Source organism: Lutra lutra, chromosome 2 (genome assembly GCF_902655055.1).
Source record: "Lutra lutra chromosome 2, mLutLut1.2, whole genome shotgun sequence".
Classification (NCBI taxonomy): Eukaryota; Metazoa; Chordata; class Mammalia; order Carnivora; family Mustelidae; genus Lutra; species Lutra lutra.
This window is the reverse complement of record NC_062279.1, coordinates 40,274,817-40,297,455: the sequence shown is the minus strand read 5'-3', so window position 1 is coordinate 40,297,455 and position 22,639 is coordinate 40,274,817. Positions and strand designations below refer to the sequence as shown.

The following is a 22,639-nucleotide window of genomic DNA, read 5'->3' as shown; positions in this document are numbered from 1 at the left end:
GAGCTGGGAAGCTGGACCAGAGGGGTGGCCTCGGGGCTCAGGGTAGGACAGGAGGAGAAGTGTAAGGCAGCATCTGCCTCCTGAGATCAGCCCAGGCCAACTCCCACTCACTACCAAAGCAGGCTGTGAGATCCTTTGGGGAATAATGACTCAAGCATTTTCTTCTCTCTTTTCAGCCATCTGGGAGGACTGAAGGCAAAGATCCATTCAAACTAGGTTATCATGACCCTGAAGTCAGGGACCACCTCTTATTCTACATTGATCCCTCATACCCCAGGCTGGACTGGGCATGGTGGACCCAGTTAAGTATTCATTTAATCAAAGGATAATGGTCACTGAAGGGGCCAAACTAGCCTTCCTGAATTTATTTTTTTCTATATTCTACCTTCCCCAACTGTGCCCTCCCCTAACATTTGCTTACCTCAACAAAAACCTCAGAAAGGATACTGCAATGATGAGTGCCACACCAATAAGGAACGCGATACACACAGCTATAAAAAAAAAAATCAAAGAAAACACCATATCACCAAAGTGTCATCCTAAGCACGGAAGCTGTCAGGTCATTAAGTTTAATCTATAAATTTAAAAATGCACACAAAACAAGGGAAAAGCCTATATTCTTCTGCTAACTTTCCTAAAAACACTTGAGAACATTCATCATTAGAGGAGCACTCATTTTCATTATGAAAAATATCAAACATAGACAAAAGAACAGAGACTTGCATAATAAGCCCCCAAATACCCATTACCCAGATTCTAGAATTATCAAGATACTGTCACTCTTGCTTCATCTGTTGCTACTCTGCCTCTGGTTTTTTGCTGGAAGTATTTTTAAGCAAATCCCAGACATGACGTCATTTCCTCCGTCCACCTTCAGTACGTAGCTCTAAAGCACAGGCCTCACAAAAGACATGTTGGCATCGTGCAACCCCTGACGTGGCCCACTGAGGAGGCTTCTGGAGACATCTATGGAAAATGCATGCCTTCTACCTAGCTGAGAGAAAACAGCATGCAAGTGCAAATAACAAAATAACTGGCCAGTCCTCTTCCAAAGTGTCAAGGTCAAAAAAGACAACGAAAGGCTGCAGAAACCTAACAACTAAAAGGACTGTGGGATCCTGGACTGCATCCTGGACCAAAGAATGGGCCTTGAAGGAACAATGGGAGAAATCTGAAAAGCCTTCATCAGTTAACAGCGCTATATTAATGTTAGCGTCCTGGTTTCAAGCATTATATATGGGTAACTATACTATGTACTGTACTATGATTATATAGTTTAGGGCTTTAGGGTTAGAGTTAGGGTTAGGGTTAGGGCTGGGAAAAGGGTTTATGGCAATGCTTTTTTCCCATGTTTCTTGTAAGTCTAAAATCATTTCAAAATTAAAAGATTCTTATGGCATCTGGGTGGCTGTCGTTAAGCATCTGCCTTCGGCTCAAGTCATGGTCCCAGGGTCCTGGGATCGAGCCCCGCATCAGGCTCCCTGCTCAACAGGAGAGTCTGCTTCTCCCTCTCCCACTCCCCCTGCTTGTGTTCCCTCTCTCGCTGTGTCTCTCTCTGTCAAATAAATAAATGAAATCTTAAAAAAAAATTAAAATATTCTTAAAAATGGACCTTTTGTTATACACATATTTACATCTACCATATCATTAATAACGCCTAACAGAGTACATATTTTAATTTTTCTAATTATTTCAAAAATGCTATTGTAGTTAGTGCGTTCAGGTCAGGATACAAACAAGGTTCGCATTTTCTATTTGCTCATTATGTCTCTTTAGTTGTGTTTAGACAAAAGCAGACATTGACTTGTTCGAAACAAGTTATCTATGAGGATGTCTCATGTTCTAGATCTGTCGGTCTGCTTCCTCATGGTGTCACTGAACTCGTTCTATCCATCCAATGCTCTGCATATGGGCAATTAGCTGTAGAGGCTTGACTAACAAAGTTCAACTTTTTTTTTTTTTTTAAGATTTTATTTATTTATTTGACAGAGAGAGAGCACAAGCAGGCAGAGAGGCAGGCAGAGAGAGAGGAGGAAGCAGGCTCCCTGCTGAGCAGAGAGCCCGATGCGGGCTCGATCCCAGGACCCTGAGATCACGACCCGAGCCGAAGGCAGCGGCTTAACCCACTGAGCCACCCAGGCGCCCCAAAGTTCAACTTTTGGGGGGAAGAATGCTTCACAGATGGTGCTGTGTCTTTTCCACTCCCCACATCAGGCACACCTGGGGTGGTTGACCATATGCTCAATGCCCGTGTCAGATGGGGAAAGCCTGGCCCTCCTGTCCCAGTTCCTCTTTCATACGATGGTTTCATCCACTCACGATTTTCATCTACATCAATTCCTTCATTCAGGGTTACAAAATAGTGTGCCATTCTGCCACATGTAATAGCTGGAATTACTCCTTGAAGAATTTTCCCTCAACATCTCAGACTACTTAGTTATCCTAAAATACAATTAAAATAGGAAACGCAGGATAAATGCTTAGATCCTCCCTTTCAATTAATGATTTTAAGTCACTCCGGTTATCAGGTGTCCTTGTTACCTCCAAAAGCAACCGAAATATTGCCTCTGTTTAGGCAAGTGGCTCTGTTCTTTTAAGTTTCAGAAGGGACTCACTGGTTTTTGTAGATTCAATGTGTTTCCATCCATTACATTCATTATTCTTTCAAATGCTTGAACTAGCTCATGTTGGCCCTTTCATGTTGGTTTTTCCATTCTTTTGACATGACCCTATGGTCTTCAAAAGCTTCGCTGTACACAGTACTTATCAATGCCACAGGGATTATCTAATGGGGGGCTCAGACCAACAGATTTTCTTTTTCTTTTTTAAGATTTTATTTATCTATTTGAAAGCAAGAGAAAGCACGAGCAGCGAGGGACAGGTAGAGGGAGAAGGAGAAGCAGACGCCCCACTGACCAGGGAGCCTGATGCGGGGCTCGATTCCAGGACACCAGGATCATGACCTGAGCTGAAGGACTGACAGATTTTCTTTAGTGGAGTTATTAGAGAATAAACAGTCCCTCCTTAATCTCAGGGACTTCTGAACTGTCCCTATAAGACCCACACAGGGAATACTGTGCCCTCTATCCTAAAACGATGAAAGATACTTGACAGTCATTTGCCTTATTTCTAGTTTCTTTCTATTGCACTAACTTTTTTTTTGGCTTATTTATGCTTCATCATTACACTAGAGAACATCTATGAGAAGATGTTGATTATATAATTTTCTTATATATCACATAATTTTTTGGTATACACCCATGACACAATCAATACATTATAAATATACCACAACTAAATAAGATAGATAACCTTTAATCCAAGTTTTAGAGTACACAGAGTGTTGCAAAAAGTATTCAAAAACTAAAACCTGTAAAACACAAATTAAAAAAAAAAAATCAACGAAGAGCCTATACGTACGAAGGTTACTGTCGACTGGCTTCTTGTTGACAACTATGTCACAAGCAATTTCACCGACTCCATTATGGGCGTGCTTTACCACGAGTGAATAATTTCCAAATTCTCCAAATTTATATTCCAGCCTACGAAGATGTGGTAAAATTAAGAAAAATGGTTAGAGCAGAACATAAGGAGTTGGATTATGGTAATGTCATCAAGGCAGAGTGACAGGCATTCCTGAGTGCAGACCGGGAAAGATATAAAAAAATATTTCGATGGAAGTAAAAGCTAAAAACCAAATAGGGGACAAAAACTAGACAGAAACTGCAGGCGTCATGTCAGTAGGGTCAAATCAAAGCAGGTACAAACCTACAAACTTCTTTCTCTTCCAAGGTGTCATTAAGCTGCAGGAGAGATCCATGCTGGGTGCTCACTGCCACCGCGGCAATGCTAGGCTTCCCGGGTTTCCCACTCCAGGAAACATTGACCAGAACCTGAAACAAGCACTGTACAACAGAAACACAACCTGTTAGAGGTGTCTGAAAGGCCACCGGTTGTTGGCACACATGAGTATCCACCTGAAGTCCTTATAAATTCCAATAACTTAGATAAAATTAGCCTGTATCACCACGTGTAAATTCTTCACCTAATTAACAAATACATCATATACTGTCTTGCATTCCACTGTTTTACATATTACATACACGTAAATTTCCATGATTCTGCCTAATTTGCATATTCAAACTTTTAATGGTTGCATTATAATCCATTAAATGCTAGAATTTTGAGTGTTTAGGCTGCTTTCAAAGCTTTTATCTTTTTGTGTAACATTTATATAAATTATGTTTTTTAAAGATATACCATACATAATTATAATTTATATTAAATATAATTTATATAAATTAGCTTGTTTTCAAAGATCTACACGTTTTTTGTTTGTTTGTTTTAAGATTTCATTTATTTGACAGAGAAAGAGACAGCAAGAGCAGCAATACAAGTAGGGGGAGTAGGAGAGGAAGAAGCAGGTTTCCCGCCAAGCAGGGAGCCGGACGCAAGGCTCGATCCCACAACCTTGGGATCATGACCTGAGTCAAAGGCAGACACTTAATGACTGAGCCACCCAGGCACCCCAATGATGTTCTTATTCTTTTAAATTCTTGCCCTGAAATAAATTTCCAAAAATGAGGTTACTGAATAAAAAATAATTGTTTTGGGGCACCTGGGTAATGTGGTCAGTTAAGTGCCTCTTGTTTTCAGCTCAGGTCATGATCTCAGGATAGAGGGATTGAGCCCATTGGGTTTCTCTCTCCCTCTCCCTCAGCCTCTCCCCTCCAAATAAATAAATATATCTTTTAAAAAAAATAATTTTAGGGTACCTGTGTGGCTCAGTTGGTTGAGTAGCTGCCTTCAGCTCAGGTCATGATCCCAGAGTCCTGGGATCAAGTCCCACATCAGGCTCCCAGCGCCATGGGGAGTCTGTTTCTCTCTCTGACCTTCACCCTTCTCATGCTCTCTCTCTCTCTCAAATAAATAAATAAAATCTTTAAAAAAAAATCATTTTAATGGTTCTTGTTTTATGTGGCCAAACAGTACTCAAATAAGAAATATTACAGTATATTTGTTTCTCATTAGCTTTAGGAGGATTTAAAGATCATCTTTTTTGTTCATGTACTAAATACTTATGATATCACAGCATTTAAGATTACATTTTAAATTATCAGTAAATTAAGTAATTCAATATTCTTTTGTTATTTTATATTTCTTATAGTATGAACCATTCTTAGACACAAATCCCCTTGAACATAATCTTAGAAATACGTCCTCATACTGCAACATTAAACTTTTAACTGTCTCAAATATTTCCCCATTCTACTGCTTTCCTTTTCATCTTGTTATATCCTCTATTTTTAAATATAAGTTTTTAGTATTTTATACAGTCATACTAATCTGGCTTGCTGTTTCTTCTTTCATTAGTTTAAAAACGTATTTTGTCTCTTTTAGTTATTTTTTACATTTATGGAGATTATTTTAACTTGAATCCACTTGGAGTATTTGGCAAATGGCATATAATATTCTAGATACCTTCCCCATGGTTTCAGTCTTAACATGTTATGTTAAATTCTCAGAGTAAATTAGATTCCACTTCTTATATTTACGTTGGTCCACTGGTCTTCCTTTCTCTTTTTTGGCTACACAAGTGGTTGTGACTTGGTAATCTATCTTATCTGGAATAGCAAGTCTCCACACTGCCTGTTCTTTTGGGCCATGTTTTGATCCTCTTGCTCATTTACTTTTTCCTATCGATGTGGGAATGACTTACATAGACTCTATAAAGTAGCCATTGCTATGTTAACGGCAACTGTGTTAAAGGTATGAATTACCACCATTTTTTCTATGTTTAGTCTTCATATCATATTGGCTATCTCTTCATTTAACCTGTATTTTTGTCCTAAAATTTCCTTATCGTCTTTATGTATAAACTCTGTTCATGAACTTTATCCTCAGGGATAAAAATATAAGTCATCATAAATAAATCTTTCAATATGCTAACTTACTCTACTTGACAGAATTTTATTTAAGACTGTTGTACCCACACTGATTAAAAAGTCTGACCTGCATTTCTTTTCCTATCTTTGCCAGACTTTAACATCCTATCTATACTGCAGAATATATCAGATATTGAGCCATCATTACAGGGGGGAGAGAGCTTATATTTAGGTTAGTTTATATAAACTGATAATTCTTTATTATTTGAAAATGTAGAAAAAATACTGTATTTCTAGGTGGAGAAATTCATTATAACTTTCCAGATTTCTTAATCAGTGACTCATCTACTTAGGTTCTCAATTTCTTGAATCAATCTTCGTATTATATTTTTTGAAGGAAATCAATTCTTGAATTTTGAATATATCAGCTTATAAACTATTCATTTGATCATTATTTTAATTATAGCAGTTATCCATATCCTAATTTCTAATTTTATTAATTTCTATTTATCAATAATTTGTCAATTATACAACTTTTATTTTTAAAAAATCATCTCTTGGGGTGCCTGAGTGGCTCAGTCAGTTAAACATCAGACTTTTGATTTGGCTCAGGTCATGATCTCAGGGTTATGAGACTGAGCTCCCACACTGGGCTCTGTGTTGGTGTGGAGCCTGCTAAAGATTCTCCCTCTTCCTCTGTCCCTCTACCCCCTACTCCACTCACACTCTCTCCCTCTCTCAAAAAAAAGGGGGGGGGGACACCAGAGTTGCTTATTTTAGTTAAGCATCTGCTTAACCCCAAGGGTCCTGGGATTGAGTCCTGCATCAGGCTCCCTGGGAGCCTGTTTCTCCCTCTTCCTCTGCCCCCGGCTCCCCCTGCTTGTGATCTCTCTCTTTCTGATAAATAAATAAATACATACATACATACATACATACATACAATCTTAAAAAAAAAATCTCTTGGGGCCCCTGGGAGGCTCAGTTATTTACATATCTGACTCTTAATCTCAGCTCAGGTCTTGAGCTCAGGGTTGTGAGTTCAAGCCCCACACTGGGCTCCACACTAGCCATGGAGCCTACTTAAAACAAAACAAAACAAAATCATCTCTTGACTCATGTTAATTTTTCTCTCATTTTCACAGGCAGGAAGTGCCAGAGGCAGGATTCAAACCAGGTGCTCTGGCTGGCAGAATCCATGCTCTAAACCACTCCATTCTACCACTTTCTGGTCTGGTTCCATTCACCAGTTTAATCCCTAAACCCCACTGAGTCTGATAATAGTGAATGCTTATTTCTCACCACAGTTTTGCTCTGTAGTTTCTAACATCACTTTTTTTTTAAGATTTATTTATTTTAAAGATTGATTTATTTTTGAGACAGAACGAGCACAGGGAGAGACAGAGGGAGAGGAGTGAGAGAATCCACAAGCAAACTCCCCAGCTGAGCAGGGAGCCTGATATGGGGCTCAATCCCAGGATCCTGAGATCATGATCTGAGCCAAAATCGAGAGTCAGCCACTTAACCAAATGAGCACCCAGACACTCTACTTATTTTAGAGAGAGACAAAGAGCATGAGCAGGAGGGACAGAGAAAGAGACAGAGAGAATCTCAAGCAGACTTCACAGTGAGTGCAAAGCACAATGTAGGGCTTGATCTCACCACCCTGAGATCCTGACCTGAAGAGTCGGATGCTTAACCGACTGAGCCACCCAGGTGCCCCCTTCCATGACTTTCCATGTGTTGCAGAGGCCCATCTCAATTCCAAGCCTTTTCATTTGGTGTGCTTCTATTTTAATATTAACATTTCATTTATCATTTATGCAAATACTAAAGCCTGACCGGCCCCCTTTATTCCCACATCTACCTCATGAAAGTAACAATGCATATGTCTTTTGTTCTTTTTTTTTTTTTTTAAGATTTTATTTATTTATTTGTCATAGAGAGAGAAGCGAGAGTGAGCACAGGCAGAGTGGCAGGCAGAGGCAGAGGGAGAAGCAGGCTCGCTGCCAAGCAAGGAGCCTGATGTGGGACTCGATCCCAGGACGCTGGGATCATGACCTGAGCCGAAGGCAGCTGCTTAACCAACTGAGCCACCCAGGCGTCCCTGTCTTTTGTTCTTAATGTATTCTTTTTAAGCATAATATGTTATGTACAATATGTTAAATTTTAAGTATAATATGTCTTTAATATGTTATTAGTCAATGTATTTATATATAACTTTCCTTTTTCCAAAAGGAATTTGAAATTACTCCCAATATTTTAATACAAATGAATCTTATTTTTTTTTAATTTATTTATTTATTTATTTGAGAGAGAGAGACAGTGAGAGAGAGCATGAGCTAGGAGAAGGTCAGAGGGAGAAGCAGACTCCCCACAGAGCTGGGAGCCTGATGTGGGACTCGATCCCGGGATTCCGGGATCATGACCTGAGCCGAAGGCAGTCGTCCAACCAACTGAGCCACCCAGGCGTCCCACAAATGAATCTTATTTTTATGCAAGTTAATCCAATTGTATTTGTTGCAATTAGCCTGGACTTGCTCACCCTGAATTCCTTCCTCTACTTTTATTGTCTTCTTTTGTCATTTATATATTTCCCATATTCATATTCTTTTCTGATAATATTTTAAAGATACATTAACTATTATCATACTTACATGTCTACTTATATTACATACATACATGTCTACTTTAAAAAATGAAATGGACTTGTTTATTCTAATTTATATCTGAAAATAATTAACAGTCAAAACTAACAGATCACCTTCACCGCAATGAAAGCCCAGATTTCTGTCTCCCACTCACTGCTTCTCCCTTCTTTTTTTTTTTATTTTTTTTTTTAAGATTTTATTTATTTATTTGACAGAGAGAGATCACAAGCAGGCAGAGAGAGAGGAGGAAGCAGGCTCCCCGCTGAGCAGAGAACCCGATGTGGGGCTCGATCCCAGGACTCTGAGATCATGACCTGAGCCGAAGGCAGCGGCTTAACCCACTGAGCCACCCAGGCACCCCTGCTTCTCCCTTCTTTATGCCACCTCCAGATTCCCCCAAGGAATACTGTTTAGGATGCTAAAAAGCAATTTTCTTTTTCTTTTCTTTTTTTCTCATTTACATCTTAGATTTATTTAGTCAGTTATAGTGATTACTCATAGTTAACATTACAATACAAACCTTCCTCCAATTTTGGTTCTCGTTTGAAAAGCACTTGCTGACACATTCAGGTACCTTTAGCTTCTTGAAGCTATGAAATCTACACATTTTTTCAATATGTTTATGTGTTTTTCAACGTGTTTTTATCTTAAGTGTTTCTACTTTAAGAGAAGAGAGATAAAGAGGAAAGAAAATTCTCAATTTAACCAGATAGCTGATTTCCTTCACCTGTAAGTCCATAGTTCCCAGATATTTATTATTTGGTTTACAAAATACAAATTATTATAATTTGCATTCCTTTGAACGTCTGTCTCTATATTTGCTTAAAGATTTGTAAATTATCATTAATGTTCATAATTTTTAAAAGGTTATGTCTCGATAGCATTTTCTGGTTGTTCAACCTTTACAGGCTCATAGGTGTCCTTCCATATATCCTTTATCAACAACCAAGCAAAGGAGGGAAAAAGCAAAAAAGGAAAGAGAAGGAAAAACCAGGAAACAGACTCTTAACTATAGAGAACAAACCGATGGTTACCAGAGGGGAGATGAGCGGGGGGACAGGGCACTGAGTAATGTACAGAACTGCTGAACCACCACATTGTAAATCTGAAACCAATAGTAACACTGCAGGTTAATTGTACTGGAATTAAAATTAAAAACTTAATAAAAACAAATAAAGCCTTTATCATCAGGAGGGCAGATCCCTGGAATAAGTGTCATACTTCAACCTAAGCCTCCCGGTTGTCGTCACTACCTCTGCCCTTGGAGAATACCAAGGTTCTCACTTCTTCCTTCTCTGGTTCAGCAACGGAGTTATGCATCAGGCAGAGGAGTAAAATAAAACATGGTCTGTCTATCACTTTCACTCATCACCAAGAATTACGTTTTTAAAAGATGGGGAGGGGGAAAGGTGAGAGACTGACGTTGTTCACTGCTGGGCATTCCCCCTGATTATCTGTCTCCTGATTCTTTCTATTTGTGTCCTTACCTATAAAACTGAAGTGAACACGTGAAGGGCTTCAGGCAGGAGAGCACTGGGAATCACTTCAAACAGCCCCAAAGCAAACAACACTGTGAGCATGAACATAATACCTACGTGGTAACAGCGTTCGGAATTCCAGAACACAGTCAGGTTTGTTCCATGCAGTTCATTGTGGATGAGCAGCAAAGCCTGATCCATCTTCAGCTCTACATGCTTTTTTTTATCTAAGTCTGGTAAGAATTAGGAAAAGAAAGTTTAGGAAAAAAAAATGAAAAAGTATCTGAAAGACACATTAGAGACAAAGTGCACCTGTGTGAACAGTGTGGCTTCACAGGCATGCTTCTCGAAGGCTTGTGCTCAGGGGCTCTGGGGTCTCTCATCCCTTACTTTGTGGACACACAACTGAATGACTCTGCACACATGGGCATGTGCACACACACACACACACACACACACACAGAGGTACACTTTTGCACACATGCCACCACTACAGACGAGGATTCGGTTAACACCATTCACATCCTGTGTGTAAACGGACCATGTGGGACCAAGTTCATCGACTGCTAAAGTGTGAGGGGCACTGAATTTACTAGTTTCACAGATCTTCTATCTGACAATATGCCAGTCTCATGAGCTGGTATTTTCTCCATTTTGCAGATGAAGAAATTAAGGCTTGCAAGGATTTGATCACTGGCCAGAGTTCTGCAAAATCACTGTGTGAACCCAGTCTGTGTAGCTCCAGAGCCCAGACTTTCCTGGACCTTGTTACTCCACTCTGAATGCAACTCAGGAGACGTCAGGATGCCCGGGTCAGCAGGGCTCTACAGGGATGTGCTTAAATTTTAAAGTTGCGAAGCTCTGCCTTATATCACTTGGGTTTGACTTCTGAATCTCCTTCTGATTTCCATGGCAGATTTGAAGTAAGAACAGAGGATGAGCCTCAGTCTGAAGGAAGAAAGACCCACTGCTCTATATTCCCTATGCTTAGAGCTCAGCAATCTACTAGATGCTCATAGGATGACCTAAAGACCACCATCATGAACAGTCTAAATTTCACCTGCCAACTTGGTAGGCAAACAAAGAAAACTACTATTGGCTAAAGTGAAAGCAAAATGTTTCATTTAGACCCACCTACCCATTTATATTATTATATGAAAAGAGAAATTAATTTGCCCTCTAGCTTGTAGGCCAAAAAACTATTTAATAACACAATGAGAAAGGTAATAATCTAGCCTCTTTTTTTTTTTTTTTAAGATTTTATTTACTTGTGAGAGAGAGCACAGGTGGGGTAGGGAGAGGAACAGGCAGACGCCCCCCTAACCAAGGAGTCCAATGTGGAGCTCGATCCCAGGACCCTGGGATCATGACCTGAGCCAAAGACAGACATTCAACCAACTGAGCCACCCAGGTGCCCCTAGCATCTTTTTTTTTTAAGAGGGAGAAGCAGATTTCCACTGAACAGAGAACCTGACGCAGGGCTCGATTCCAGAACCCTGGGATCGTGACCTGAGCTGAAGATAGATGCTTAACTGACTGAGCCACCAAGGTGCCCCTAATCTAGCCTCTTTTATTTTGCAATATGTAATCTTCCTTCTGGGCTCCCCGGAAACTCATGTGAACAGTTAACTGGTTAATTCAGGAAATTTTTCTAAATCGCTCATTTTAATATTTACCCGTATTTACCCTTATTTAGCTCTCCGTAAATACAAAACCCACAATACATCATTTTCTTTCTTTCTTTCTTTCTTTTTTTAATTTATCTGAGAGAGAGAAAGAGAGCACGAGCAGAAGGGGCAAAGGGAAAGAGAATCTCAAGCAGACCCCACACTAAGCACAGGGAGCCAGACGTGGGGCTCAAACCCAGGACTCTGCAATCATGACCTGAGCCAAAACCAAGAGCCGGACACTTAACCAACTTTGCCACCCAGGCACCCCAACAATATATAACTCTTAATAATCTATTGAAAATCTTTTCCCTCTCTAGACTAAATAAAGTTATACCCATCACTTTTTCTTTTCTTTGTTAACCTTCTGAAGAGCTTCTTCTAGTAGGAACAGTGGTTAGGACCAGGGATAAAACATGGTGGGTTAAGCGTTTGGACCCCAAGTTACACCAACATGAATTTGAATCCCACCCTGTCTCAGCTTCCTCACCAATAAATTAAGAGTCTAGAGGTTCTGCACTCAATTTCTATTGTGGGGCGAAGCTTCCCACACCACAAGCAATTCTCAGACACCAACTGGGCGTCCTACAATTCAACTCAATTTTGACACTTTTTACCTGGAGACAGTGTCAGGTCCCATAGACAGGAGCTCAGTCCCACAAGACCGAAACCACCTTCGGACGTGGGTGGTGCAGGTTACCACCCATGCCTCTGACCATCCAGTGAGAGACTGGAGGTTCCCACAGCCCCCTCCTCAGTTTTGATTAATTTGCTAGAGTGGCTCACGGAACTCAGGGAAACATTTTACTAGGACACTACTGGCATATTATAAAACTACTTAACTCAGGAACAGCCAGATGGTAGAGATACATCAGGCAAGATGAGGGGAAAGAGCAGAGAGCTGCCATGTCCTCTCCTAGGCCACCACTCTCCCCAAATCTCCAATTGTTCTCCAACCCAGAAGTTCTCTGAACCCCATCCTCTGAATTTTTATGGAGGCTTCATTACACAGGCAATTGATTAAATCATTGTCATTAGTGACTGATTCAACCTCCAGCCCCTCCCCTCCTCCCGGGAAGCTGGCTGCGGGACTGAGCACCAGCCTCTCATCACAGGGTTGGTTCCCCTGGCAACCAGCCCCATCCTCGGGTGCGGCACAAAGGTTACCTCATTAACATAACAAAGACACCTTGGCCCGCTCTCCTCACTGAGGAAATTCACAAGAAATGGGGATGAAGACCAAATACCTATTTCTTCATATAAGCCACAGTATCACAAGTTGTAATACTGTGTACTTCATAGGACTGTTGGGAAGGCTAAGGCTGACAATATAAGTAACCTGGTTGGTGCAGAATCTGAAACGAAGTAACTGTTCAACACAGGATAATGGTTAACATCCAGGCCACAGCCAACCAATGCAGAATCAGCATTAGGAATGTATGGTTAAATATTCTCCACAGTTGTTTCTGCTCTTTCCATGTAACTTCATTTCCAATTTCTTCCCATTTCCTCTTTCTTCCTAATGTAAGAAATGATGCCATAGACAGATGAAAATTAACATGGGCTCCTGTTGACATAGTTCCTTAACTTCCAGGAGGGAAATTTTATAGCCTTTTTTTTTTTTTTTAAGATTTTATTTATTTATTTGTCAGAGAGAGAGAGAGAGAGAGAGAGAGAGCACAGGCAGACAGAGTGGCAGGCAGAGGGAGAAGCAGGATCCCCACAGAACAAGGAGCTCGATGTGGGACTCGATCCCAGGACGCTGGGATCATGACCTGAGCCGAAGGCAGCTGCTTAACCAACTGAGCCACCCAGGCGTCCCTTTATAGCCTTTTAAATAGCATTTGCTATGCCACTGCCAAATCCCTCTAATTTAGCTGCAATTTATGACAATTGTGTCACTTGCGCTCCCAGGTGATACAAATTACACACCTGAATGTGCACCAGGCCCCAACAGCCCTATGAAATAGCTACTGATGTCTCCATTTTCCGGATGAGGGATGTGAGGCCTGGAGAAGTCAAACAACTTGCCTCAAGTCACCCATCAGCCTTAAGGACTTAGGCTGTGGGCAGTATGACCAGCACCTGACCTCTGTGACCTGAGTCTCCTGAGTCAGGTAAACAGATCTGTTGCCTAGAAGCTGTGCCAGTAATTTTTAGCCTTTTAATTTTTTCATTTTTGAGCCTGATGTATAGAAAATATAATTTCCTTATTGTTTTAGTTTTGAAATAATGCTTGACAAGTTTGAAAATGTTTTCCAAATGTTTCCCATCAGTATTTTCCTTTCATGGGAATTGTTGGAATGTTCTTTTATTTAACTACTTAACTCCCATTAAAAAGGAGCAAGTAGGCCCAGAATGGAGTCACATTGGCTAAACCCCACCTAGATTTAAGACCTGCCCCAAATGCAGCTTCAGCTTCTGCCAGAAATGGGGCCTTCAACCAGGCAATCTGGAACTTCCTGGTCAGCATCAGGAGGTAATCTTTGGCAGACCCTTTTCTGTCCCCCTCCCAGAAAGGTCACCTTGCCTAAAACAATGCAAATTTTTGTGAATATTTCCTTTTCCTCTCTCTCTGTGCCTTTAAAAACCTTTCCTTCTCTGAAGCGCAATGAAGTTCCTTTCTGCAGTACTTGCTAGATGGGATGCTGCCCAATTCATGAGTTGTTGAATAAAGCCATTTTGATCTTTAACTTTACTCAGTTGTCTGTTATTTAACACATTTGGTGGCAGTGGCGGGATTGAAGGAGCCTTCCGACGACTCCGGGGAAAATAGGAAACACAGGCATGGTACCCCACAATCCCTCTGAGCTCATGGTCTTGCTCATCATGTCCGAGTGCCGGGGTAAGCTCTCTTGGTTCCGTGCTCCACTCTGCATCAAGCCCTCAAAGTAACTGCCTCTGTGGTCCACAATCCCAGGCTTTTTGAGTGGAAAACCCCATCCCCTAATCCTGTCCCAAGTTCTGTGTGGGAACTATTGGTAGCGGTATGTAGTTCCCCACCATGGGGAGCCTCCGGGCTGCAATCCCCATCTGCTGGGCTCTGCTGGTTCAACCCTTTCCCCAGGCCAAGGCTCCACAGGGACTGCTGGTGGTGCACACAGGGCCTTCTACTGGCCACTCCACAGAAACTGTCAAACCCAGGATTTCAATTCTGTTCTCAGATTCCACTCCGGCAAGTGCTGACATTTTAGTCCACCGTTCTCTGTTGGGAATCCTTCCCCAGATTCCATGCCTGTGGGGAGCAGCTGCAGTTCCCATTTGTTTGGAATCAGTCTATAGGCCCCATTCTTTGAGGTTTGCTGGTTCAACACTTTCCCCCACCCCCAGTTCTTTGGTTACGGCTCATGTCCACAGTTTCAGTTCCTCAGATACTACTACTGGTTTCTGCAAATGTGCACATGATGGAAAGGTTAACTGCTCATGGGAATCGGGGAGGCCAAAAAAGCCACAAAAATTGGTAAGCAGGAGTCAAGCATTTAAGAACTGTTGGAGTGCTCACCACTTAGACCAAAGACACCTGTGTTAGGACAAGCTAGTCACAGAACCAGAAGGGTTGACAGTAGGTAACCTGCCAACCTCAAGAAAAATTCTGTGCAATGAGGTACACCGTGAAACACCACACAACCCCAACCCCACAGCTCATCCCTCTTAGGTATTAATCTGGCTCTGAGCAACTCAAAGGCTAAGCTAAAAAATAAATAATACATAATAATAAAGATAAAGATAGGATCCTTAATTTCTAAAGAGTGAAGTGTGCCACCATCTGGCATACTTGCTTATTTTATGTCTAAGAATTGTGGTCCCAAAAGCTATAAATATCTACAAAAATGGCAAAATCTTACTAACGACAAGCTACAATTACAGTGGCCATTTTGAGTAATGTTCCAATTAGATCAGCTCATTTAAGAAATGTTCTTAAAAGCAAGGATTCCCAGGAGCACCTGGGTGGCTCAGTGGGTTAAGCCTCTGCCTTTGACTCAGTCATGATCTCAGGGTCCTGGGACCGAGCCCCGAATTGGGCTCTCTGATAGGAGCTTGCTTCCCCGTCTCTCTCTGCCTGCTTGTGATCTCTCTCTCTGTGTCAAATTAAAAAAAAAAAAAAAAAAAGATAAATCTTTAAAAAAAAAAAAAGATTCCCCAATTAAACAGAGAATGTGATACACAATTTTAACTGGTATACAGAAGCCTCCAAAAGGTTCCAAATGGCAAAAGAGCTCCACTGAATTATTTATTGCAAAAGACTACTGAAAATTTTAAAAAGAGGTACCTAAAGCAAAAGGCTACAGTACTGATGTAATTCCTGCTGCTCTACCAGCCTCCTTTATCTGAGTGCTCATTCCTCATATCCTCTCTGAAGTAACTTTACTTAACCATGAACAGAGTCACCCAAGTCAATGATCTTACAGGCATCCCGTATCTACTGTCAAAGGAGGGTTCCCCTTTTGAGCTCCTCTCAGAGTTGACAAGACTCAGGGATTTCCTGATAAACTGCTAGATTATTTCCTTTAACAGCCAAGGGAAAACTAAAATTAAGAAATAAAACAAGAGGAGCACCTGGGTGGCTCAGTTGGTTGAGCATCTGCCTTTGGCTCAGGTCATGATCCCGGGGTCCTGGGATGGAGCCCCACATCAGGCATGGAGGCTGCTTAAGATTCTCTCCCTTCCTCTCCCACTGCTTCACCCCCACACTTATGTGCACTCTCTCTCTCAAAAAAAAAAAAAAAAGAAAGAAAGAAAGAAAGAAAAGGGAAAAAGGAAGGAAAAAAAAGACAAGACAAAACAGAAAAGCTTCCCAAATTCTAGCAAACTTCAGACCTACTAACTCTCTGCTTTAAACCCCATTCACAGGCTACAGATGGGATCCTGGAAAAACAGATGGAAGCTGGCTAAGTCCTTCTCTAAGCTAAATGTGGGAAAGAGAACCATTCCCACATAGGTGGATGGATAGGTCAGTCCTTTCACATCCAGACTACAACCTGAATCTTTGAGGAATTAAAAGCAACTCTCCTTATCTTAAAAATCTTTACAAAACTAGAAATGCACGTGGAGAGACAATTCAAAGTTAACCTGTTTAGGGCACCTGGGTGGCTCAGTGGGTTAAGCCTCTGCCTTCGGCCCAGGTCATGATCTCAGGGTCCTGGGATCGAGTCCCGCATCGGGCTCTCTGCTCGGTGGGGAGCCTGCTTCCTCCTCTCCCTCTCTGCCTGCCTCTCTGCCCACTTGCGATCTCTCTCTGTCAAATAAATAAATAAATCTTAAAAAAAAAAGCTAACCTGTTTATTTCACTGATCTCCAAGCTTCCCCATTTATCTCAGAAGACTTGTAAATTATTGTCATTAGAAAACCAAAGTCCGGGGCACCTGGGTGGCTCAGTGGGTCGAGCCTCTGCCCTCGGCTCGGGGTCATGATCTCAGGGTCCTGGGATGGAGTCCCGCATCAGGCTCTCTGCTCAGTGGGGAGCCTGCTTCCCCCTCTCTCTCTGCCTGCCTCTCTGCCTACTTGTGATCTCTCTCTGTCAAATAAATAAATAAAATCTTTAAAAGAAAGAAAGAAAGAAAGAAAGAAAGAAAGAAAAGAAAGAAAAGAAAGAAAGAAAGAAAGAAGAAAGGAAGGAAGGAAGGAAGGAAGGAAGGAAGGAAGGAAGGAAGGAAGGAAGAAAGAAAGAAAGAAAGAAAACCAAAGTCCTTCTTGGAGGAACTTGCATTCTTTCCCTGTGATTTTGAGATGAAAATATCAAAAGGACAAACTTCAGTGGGGTAATTCTTATCAGAAGTAGAATGAAAGGAGTAAAAGTCATCCAAAACTTAGAAAAATGAAAAATCATGTATCTCCTTTGCAAATATTAACAGAAAAAACTTTAGTCAAGGAGCCTGTAACCTTAACTTAGTCCATCTGCCAGAAAAAGTTAGGAACCAACTGTTCTTTTGTAAACTAGTGAGTTCTGTATTATCCTACCTGTCTTATGGTAAAAATTTAAAAATAATTTAACTCCCAGGTTTCTGTTTATATGTTAATGTCTGTCTATCTGTCTGTCTGTCTATCTATGTATCTATCTATCTACGTGTAGGTGTAGATGGGTGGCATTTTCTACCTCTGAAAAATGCTAAATTGCTAAAATTAACTTGTAAGAGGTCTACTTAATTGACTTATAAATTAAGTATTTCTAAATTTCAGAAATAGAATAGAAACTAATTCAAGTGCTTTTTCAGGTTCATATGATCTGGGAAGACATTCATTATTAAACATGGTTTATGTTTGTTGGTTTAATTAAAATAGATATGTCTTTATAGAGTTTTCAACATTAAGTAGGACACGTTTATTATAGCAAGGTTTACTCATCAAGTATGTTCATATTATCTGTTACTAAATTTGTCAACAAGAAACAGTGGCTGTCTAATGTCGTATCTGAGTTGTGCTATTTTGTGGGTATTCTAACCACTGTTAAGAACAAGTAAACTGAATAGGTAGGTAAAAACTTTTTATGTGAACTTTTTAAGTAGTTTTCCCAAATCTTTTTGGTAACACTGAAACCTTAAAGTCTTGCTAAATCAAGTGTAATTCACTGAGTATCCAGATCATTTCCAACTAAGATAAAATGCTGGAACATTAAGTACTGAATATAGGCTTGACCACTTTTTGCTTCCTTTTACAGAAGAACTGAAGATCTTTGAGTCTATTAGTAAACATGCCTCATGCCACCCTGAGAAATTTTCTATGAAAAAAGCACCTGTTTCTAGAAGTCATAACATTTATAAGTCTGCCTGAAAGAAGACTTCAGCTGCCTCGATTTTGACCTCAGACTTTCTGTTGGGTTCTTCTTTCCAGCTTGTCTCTTGGGTCAAGGGGAAGACCCTGAGGGCAAAGCATCCTCTGCAATACCCCCTCAAGCAATAACGACTGCCCAGAGCCAGCAACATACCACCCTGGATTGACTCTAAAACAGTGCGGGACAAAATCTGATAGTAAAAAAGAAAGATGTATGGGGCGCCTGGGTGGCTCAGTGGGTTAGGGCCTCTGCCTTCGGCTCAGGTCATGATCCCAGGGTCCTGGGATCGAGCCCCACATCAGGCTGTCTGGTCCACGGGGAGCCTGCTTCCTCTTCTCTCTCTCTCTGCCTGCCTCTCTGCCTACTTGTGATCTTTGTCTGTCAAATAAATAAATAAAATCTTAAAAAAAAAAAAAAAAGAAAGATGTAGAAGACTTGTGAAAAAGGAATCTTTGAAAGGAGTTTAATGTGTGGTCAGGCTGGCTACAATTAAAATGAATCTATTTAAAAGTAAGGGTTTTTTTTTTTTAATTCAATTAGCCAACATACAGTACATCATTAGTATCAAATGTAGTGAGATTTTTTGTTTTTTTAACATAATCTCTATGCCAACATGGGGCTCCAACTCAGGACCCCAAGATCAAAAGTCACATACTCCACTGATTACACCAGTCAGGAGCCCCTAAAAATGAGTTTAAATATCAGGAGTACCCTACTGCAAAGTTAGAATTTGGTTTTTCTCTCCATTAAAAGGACAAAGTTGTTTTAGGTTATTGGTCTGCTCTTAATAAATTATAAGCAAAGGTTCTTCTTCATCTTTAATGTAATCTGCCTAGAAAGACAAAATTCTGTTTTGTCTTTATCAGGTCTTTAATTAGTTAGAAAAAAAAACAGGGTCTTTTCAATATTAAAATAGCCATGGCTTTGTACAACTATTTGACTTTCTGTATTTGCCTGTGAAGTCTCTGTAACTTGGTGGAATGGAAACTAAGTATTGTTTCACAGTGACCTATAATCCCAAACCTTTTGATACCTTAACAAATGTCCCCAAAATCAAACTCTAAATGAAGTCTTCTTGACCTTTAACTAGCTTTGGGTTTTCCAGACAGTCCCTTGGAATATCTCAAAGGATTTGTTCTCTTTATAAAAGGGAAGATGTTAACAGGCTTATCTGGTATGTTACATTACATGGGAAGCACTATCAAACAGATAATGCTAAACCTTTTTGGATTATACCTGCGTGATATATGTTATTAATATAAGTGTTTCAGAAACTGTATGAAATTCCTGAAGATAGAATAGGCACTGAATGTTGACACTTGTAATTCTAGTTATTGTCTGAAAATGTAATCACAAAAATAACCAAATTTCCTTGTCAATTCTACTGTAATGAACTTTTATCAGATCTTTAATGTGCATTAAGTCTTTTGTCATTTACAGAGAGTTGTTTTACTCAGATGCTTTTACAAAAGCTCCTTGCAAATGTGTTTTATCTTAGGGGCACCTGGGTGGCTCAGTGGGTTAAAACCTCTGCCTTCAGCTCAGGTCGTGATCCCAGGGTCCTGGGATGGAGCCCCGGTGGCGTCGGGCTCTCTGCTCAGCGGGGAGCCTGCTTCCCCCGACCCCTCTCTGCCTACTTGTGATCTCTGTCTGTGAAATAAATAAAAATATATATATATATTTTTTAAATGTCTTTTGGGGTGCCTGGGTGGCTTAGTGGGTTAAAGCCTCTGCCTTCAGCTCGGGTCATGATCTCAGGGTCCTAGGATCGAGCCCCACATCGGGCTCTCTGCTCAGTAGGAAGCCTGCTTCCTCCTCTCTCTCTGCCTGCCTCTCTGCCGACTTGTGATTTCTGTCTGTCAAATAAGTAAATAAATAAAATCTTTAAAAAAAATGTCTTTTATCTTAGAGGAAATTCATGGAAAGAATCTGACAAGTAGAATACAGGTTTCTGATCACTTTCAGATCATGCAACTGAACTGGGTAAAAATTTCCAGAACTATGAGCTGGGTGGCTCAGTTAAGCATCACACTCAGTGTTAGCTCACTTCAGGTCATGACCTCATTGGTCATGGGACTGAGACCCTCTGGGCTCTGAATCTGCTTGAGAATCCCTCCTTCTGACCCTCCCCCAACTCACAAGCACATGCATGCACTCTAAAACAAATAAATCTTTTAAACAAAAGGGGGGGGGCACCTGGGGCGCCCAGCTCGTTGAGCATCCGACTCTTAGTTTTGGCTCAAGTCATGATCTCAGGGTCATGAGACTGAGCCCACATCAGGCTCTGTGCTCGGTGGGGAGTCTGCTTGGAACTCTCTCCCTTTCCCTCTGCCCCTCCCCCACTCACTCACACTCTCTCTAAAAATAAAAAAATCTTAAAAAAAAAAATTCCAGAACTAGTGGGAAAATAGTATTCAAGTAGGACAAAAATTAATAACATGGGACTGAATGAACCAAGCAGGAGGATTATAAAATTTTTGTGACTTCTTGTTTAAAATGCTGCTGGTGGGTGCCTGGGTGGCTCAGTTGGTTAAGGAACTGCCTTCAGCTCAAGTCATGACCCAGGAATCCCCACATGGAGTCCTGCCTCGGGCTCCCAGCTCCATGGGGAGTCTGCTTCTCCGCCTCACCTCCTCCCCTCTCTTACTCTCTCTCACACTCTCTCTCTCAAATAAATAAATAAAATCTTAAGACGCGCGCGTGCACGCGCCCATGGTTCTCTAACATTTTGCTTTTCCAGATTTTAAAAAACCACCTTCTCTTTTTTCTAAAGGTATCAACAAATTGATAAGATATACCTTTGGGAACAAAGATGAAACATTTACTTTTTCTCCCTAATTCCTCCAGAATTGGAAACCTCTTGGGTACTCCTTTCATGGCCATATTTACAGAGATTCAGTGAGTCTGATTGTTGTAACCAGACACCACTTGAAACCTTGGCTAGACTACTAAAGCTCTGACCAGCACATCATATTTGAGAGAGAGACGCATACACTCAGCGCTGACCAAACAGCTTTAAAGAACTAAGGTTGAGGGGCGCCTGGGTGGCTCAGCGGGTTAAGCCGCTGCCTTCGGCTCAGGTCATGACCCCAGGTCCTGGGTTCAAGCCCCGCATGGGGCTTTCCGCTCGGCGGGGAGCCTGCTTCCTCCTCTCTCTCTGCTTGCCTCTCTGCCTACTTGTGATTTCTGTCAAATAAATAAATAAAATCTTAAAAAAAAAAACTAAGGTTGATGTGAACTGTTGCGATCTGAGAGTAGTCAAGATAGAATTCTTGAGACATCTTTGGTGCAAAAAGAATGGTTTTATTAAAGCATGGGGACAGGACACACAGGCAGAAAGAGCTACACTGGGGTTGTGAGGAGTGACTGATTACATCCTTTCAAGTTGGGAGTTAGTTAGGGATAGCCTAAGTCCCTAAGGAATCTGGAAGCAAGGCTTCCAGGACCTTGAGGGTCTAGCTGTTGTCAGGAAAAGGTTGTTTACTACTGTCTAGTAAAACCTTAGTCATGAGACCCTTCAGGTGGTATCAGTGGGCCATACGTTTAGAGGAAAATTGTTAACATACACCTTGGGAGGGTGGGTGGAGCTAAAGTAAGCTTCTAAAGGGATTTACATATGTTAAAGACTTATAGGATCTAGGGAGGTTGGCTAATGTCAAGCTAAGGTTGTCTTTTGCCTGTAGCAAAATATTAACATTTAGGCAGTTGAGTTCCTGGAGGAAGGTCACTCTGCCTGTCCCAAGTATTCATCTATGGGCTATAAGTTATAAGAAAGTTTAATTTTTTCCCCCTATATTTCTTTTGACTTTGTTCTCTACATCAAGGTTGACTTTGCAGAGCCAATAAAAAGCCTCTTGGCAAAACTGACCTAACACCTTGCTTACAAGATTCCAGCAAAGTAGTATTAAAAAGAGCTTATATTGGGGCACCTGAGTGGCTCAGTCAGTTAAGCATGGAACTCTTGAACTCAGCCCAGGTCTTGATCTCAGGGTCGTGAGTTCAAGCTCCGCACTGGGCTCCACACTGGGTGTGAAGCCTACTTAAAATAAAAAATAATTTTAATTTTTTTAAAAAAGAGCTTATATAATCCAAATTTTATATATGTATATATACTTTTTTTAATTTTTTTTTTTTTTTTTTTAAAGAGGGAGGGGATGTCTGGATAGTGCAGTCAGTTCAGCATGGACTCCTG

General features: G+C 40.9%; 1 protein-coding gene across 1 annotated transcript in view; it reads right to left on the bottom strand.

Moving 5' to 3' along the window:
• HGSNAT (heparan-alpha-glucosaminide N-acetyltransferase) overlaps positions 1–22,639 on the bottom strand; it is a 46,685-nt gene that overhangs the window by 18,216 nt on the left and 5,830 nt on the right. Inside the window, 4 exon segments of the mRNA XM_047717251.1 lie at positions 422–491; positions 3,421–3,542; positions 3,769–3,905; positions 10,129–10,244. Coding sequence (XP_047573207.1) covers positions 422–491; positions 3,421–3,542; positions 3,769–3,905; positions 10,129–10,244 — 445 coding nt within the window.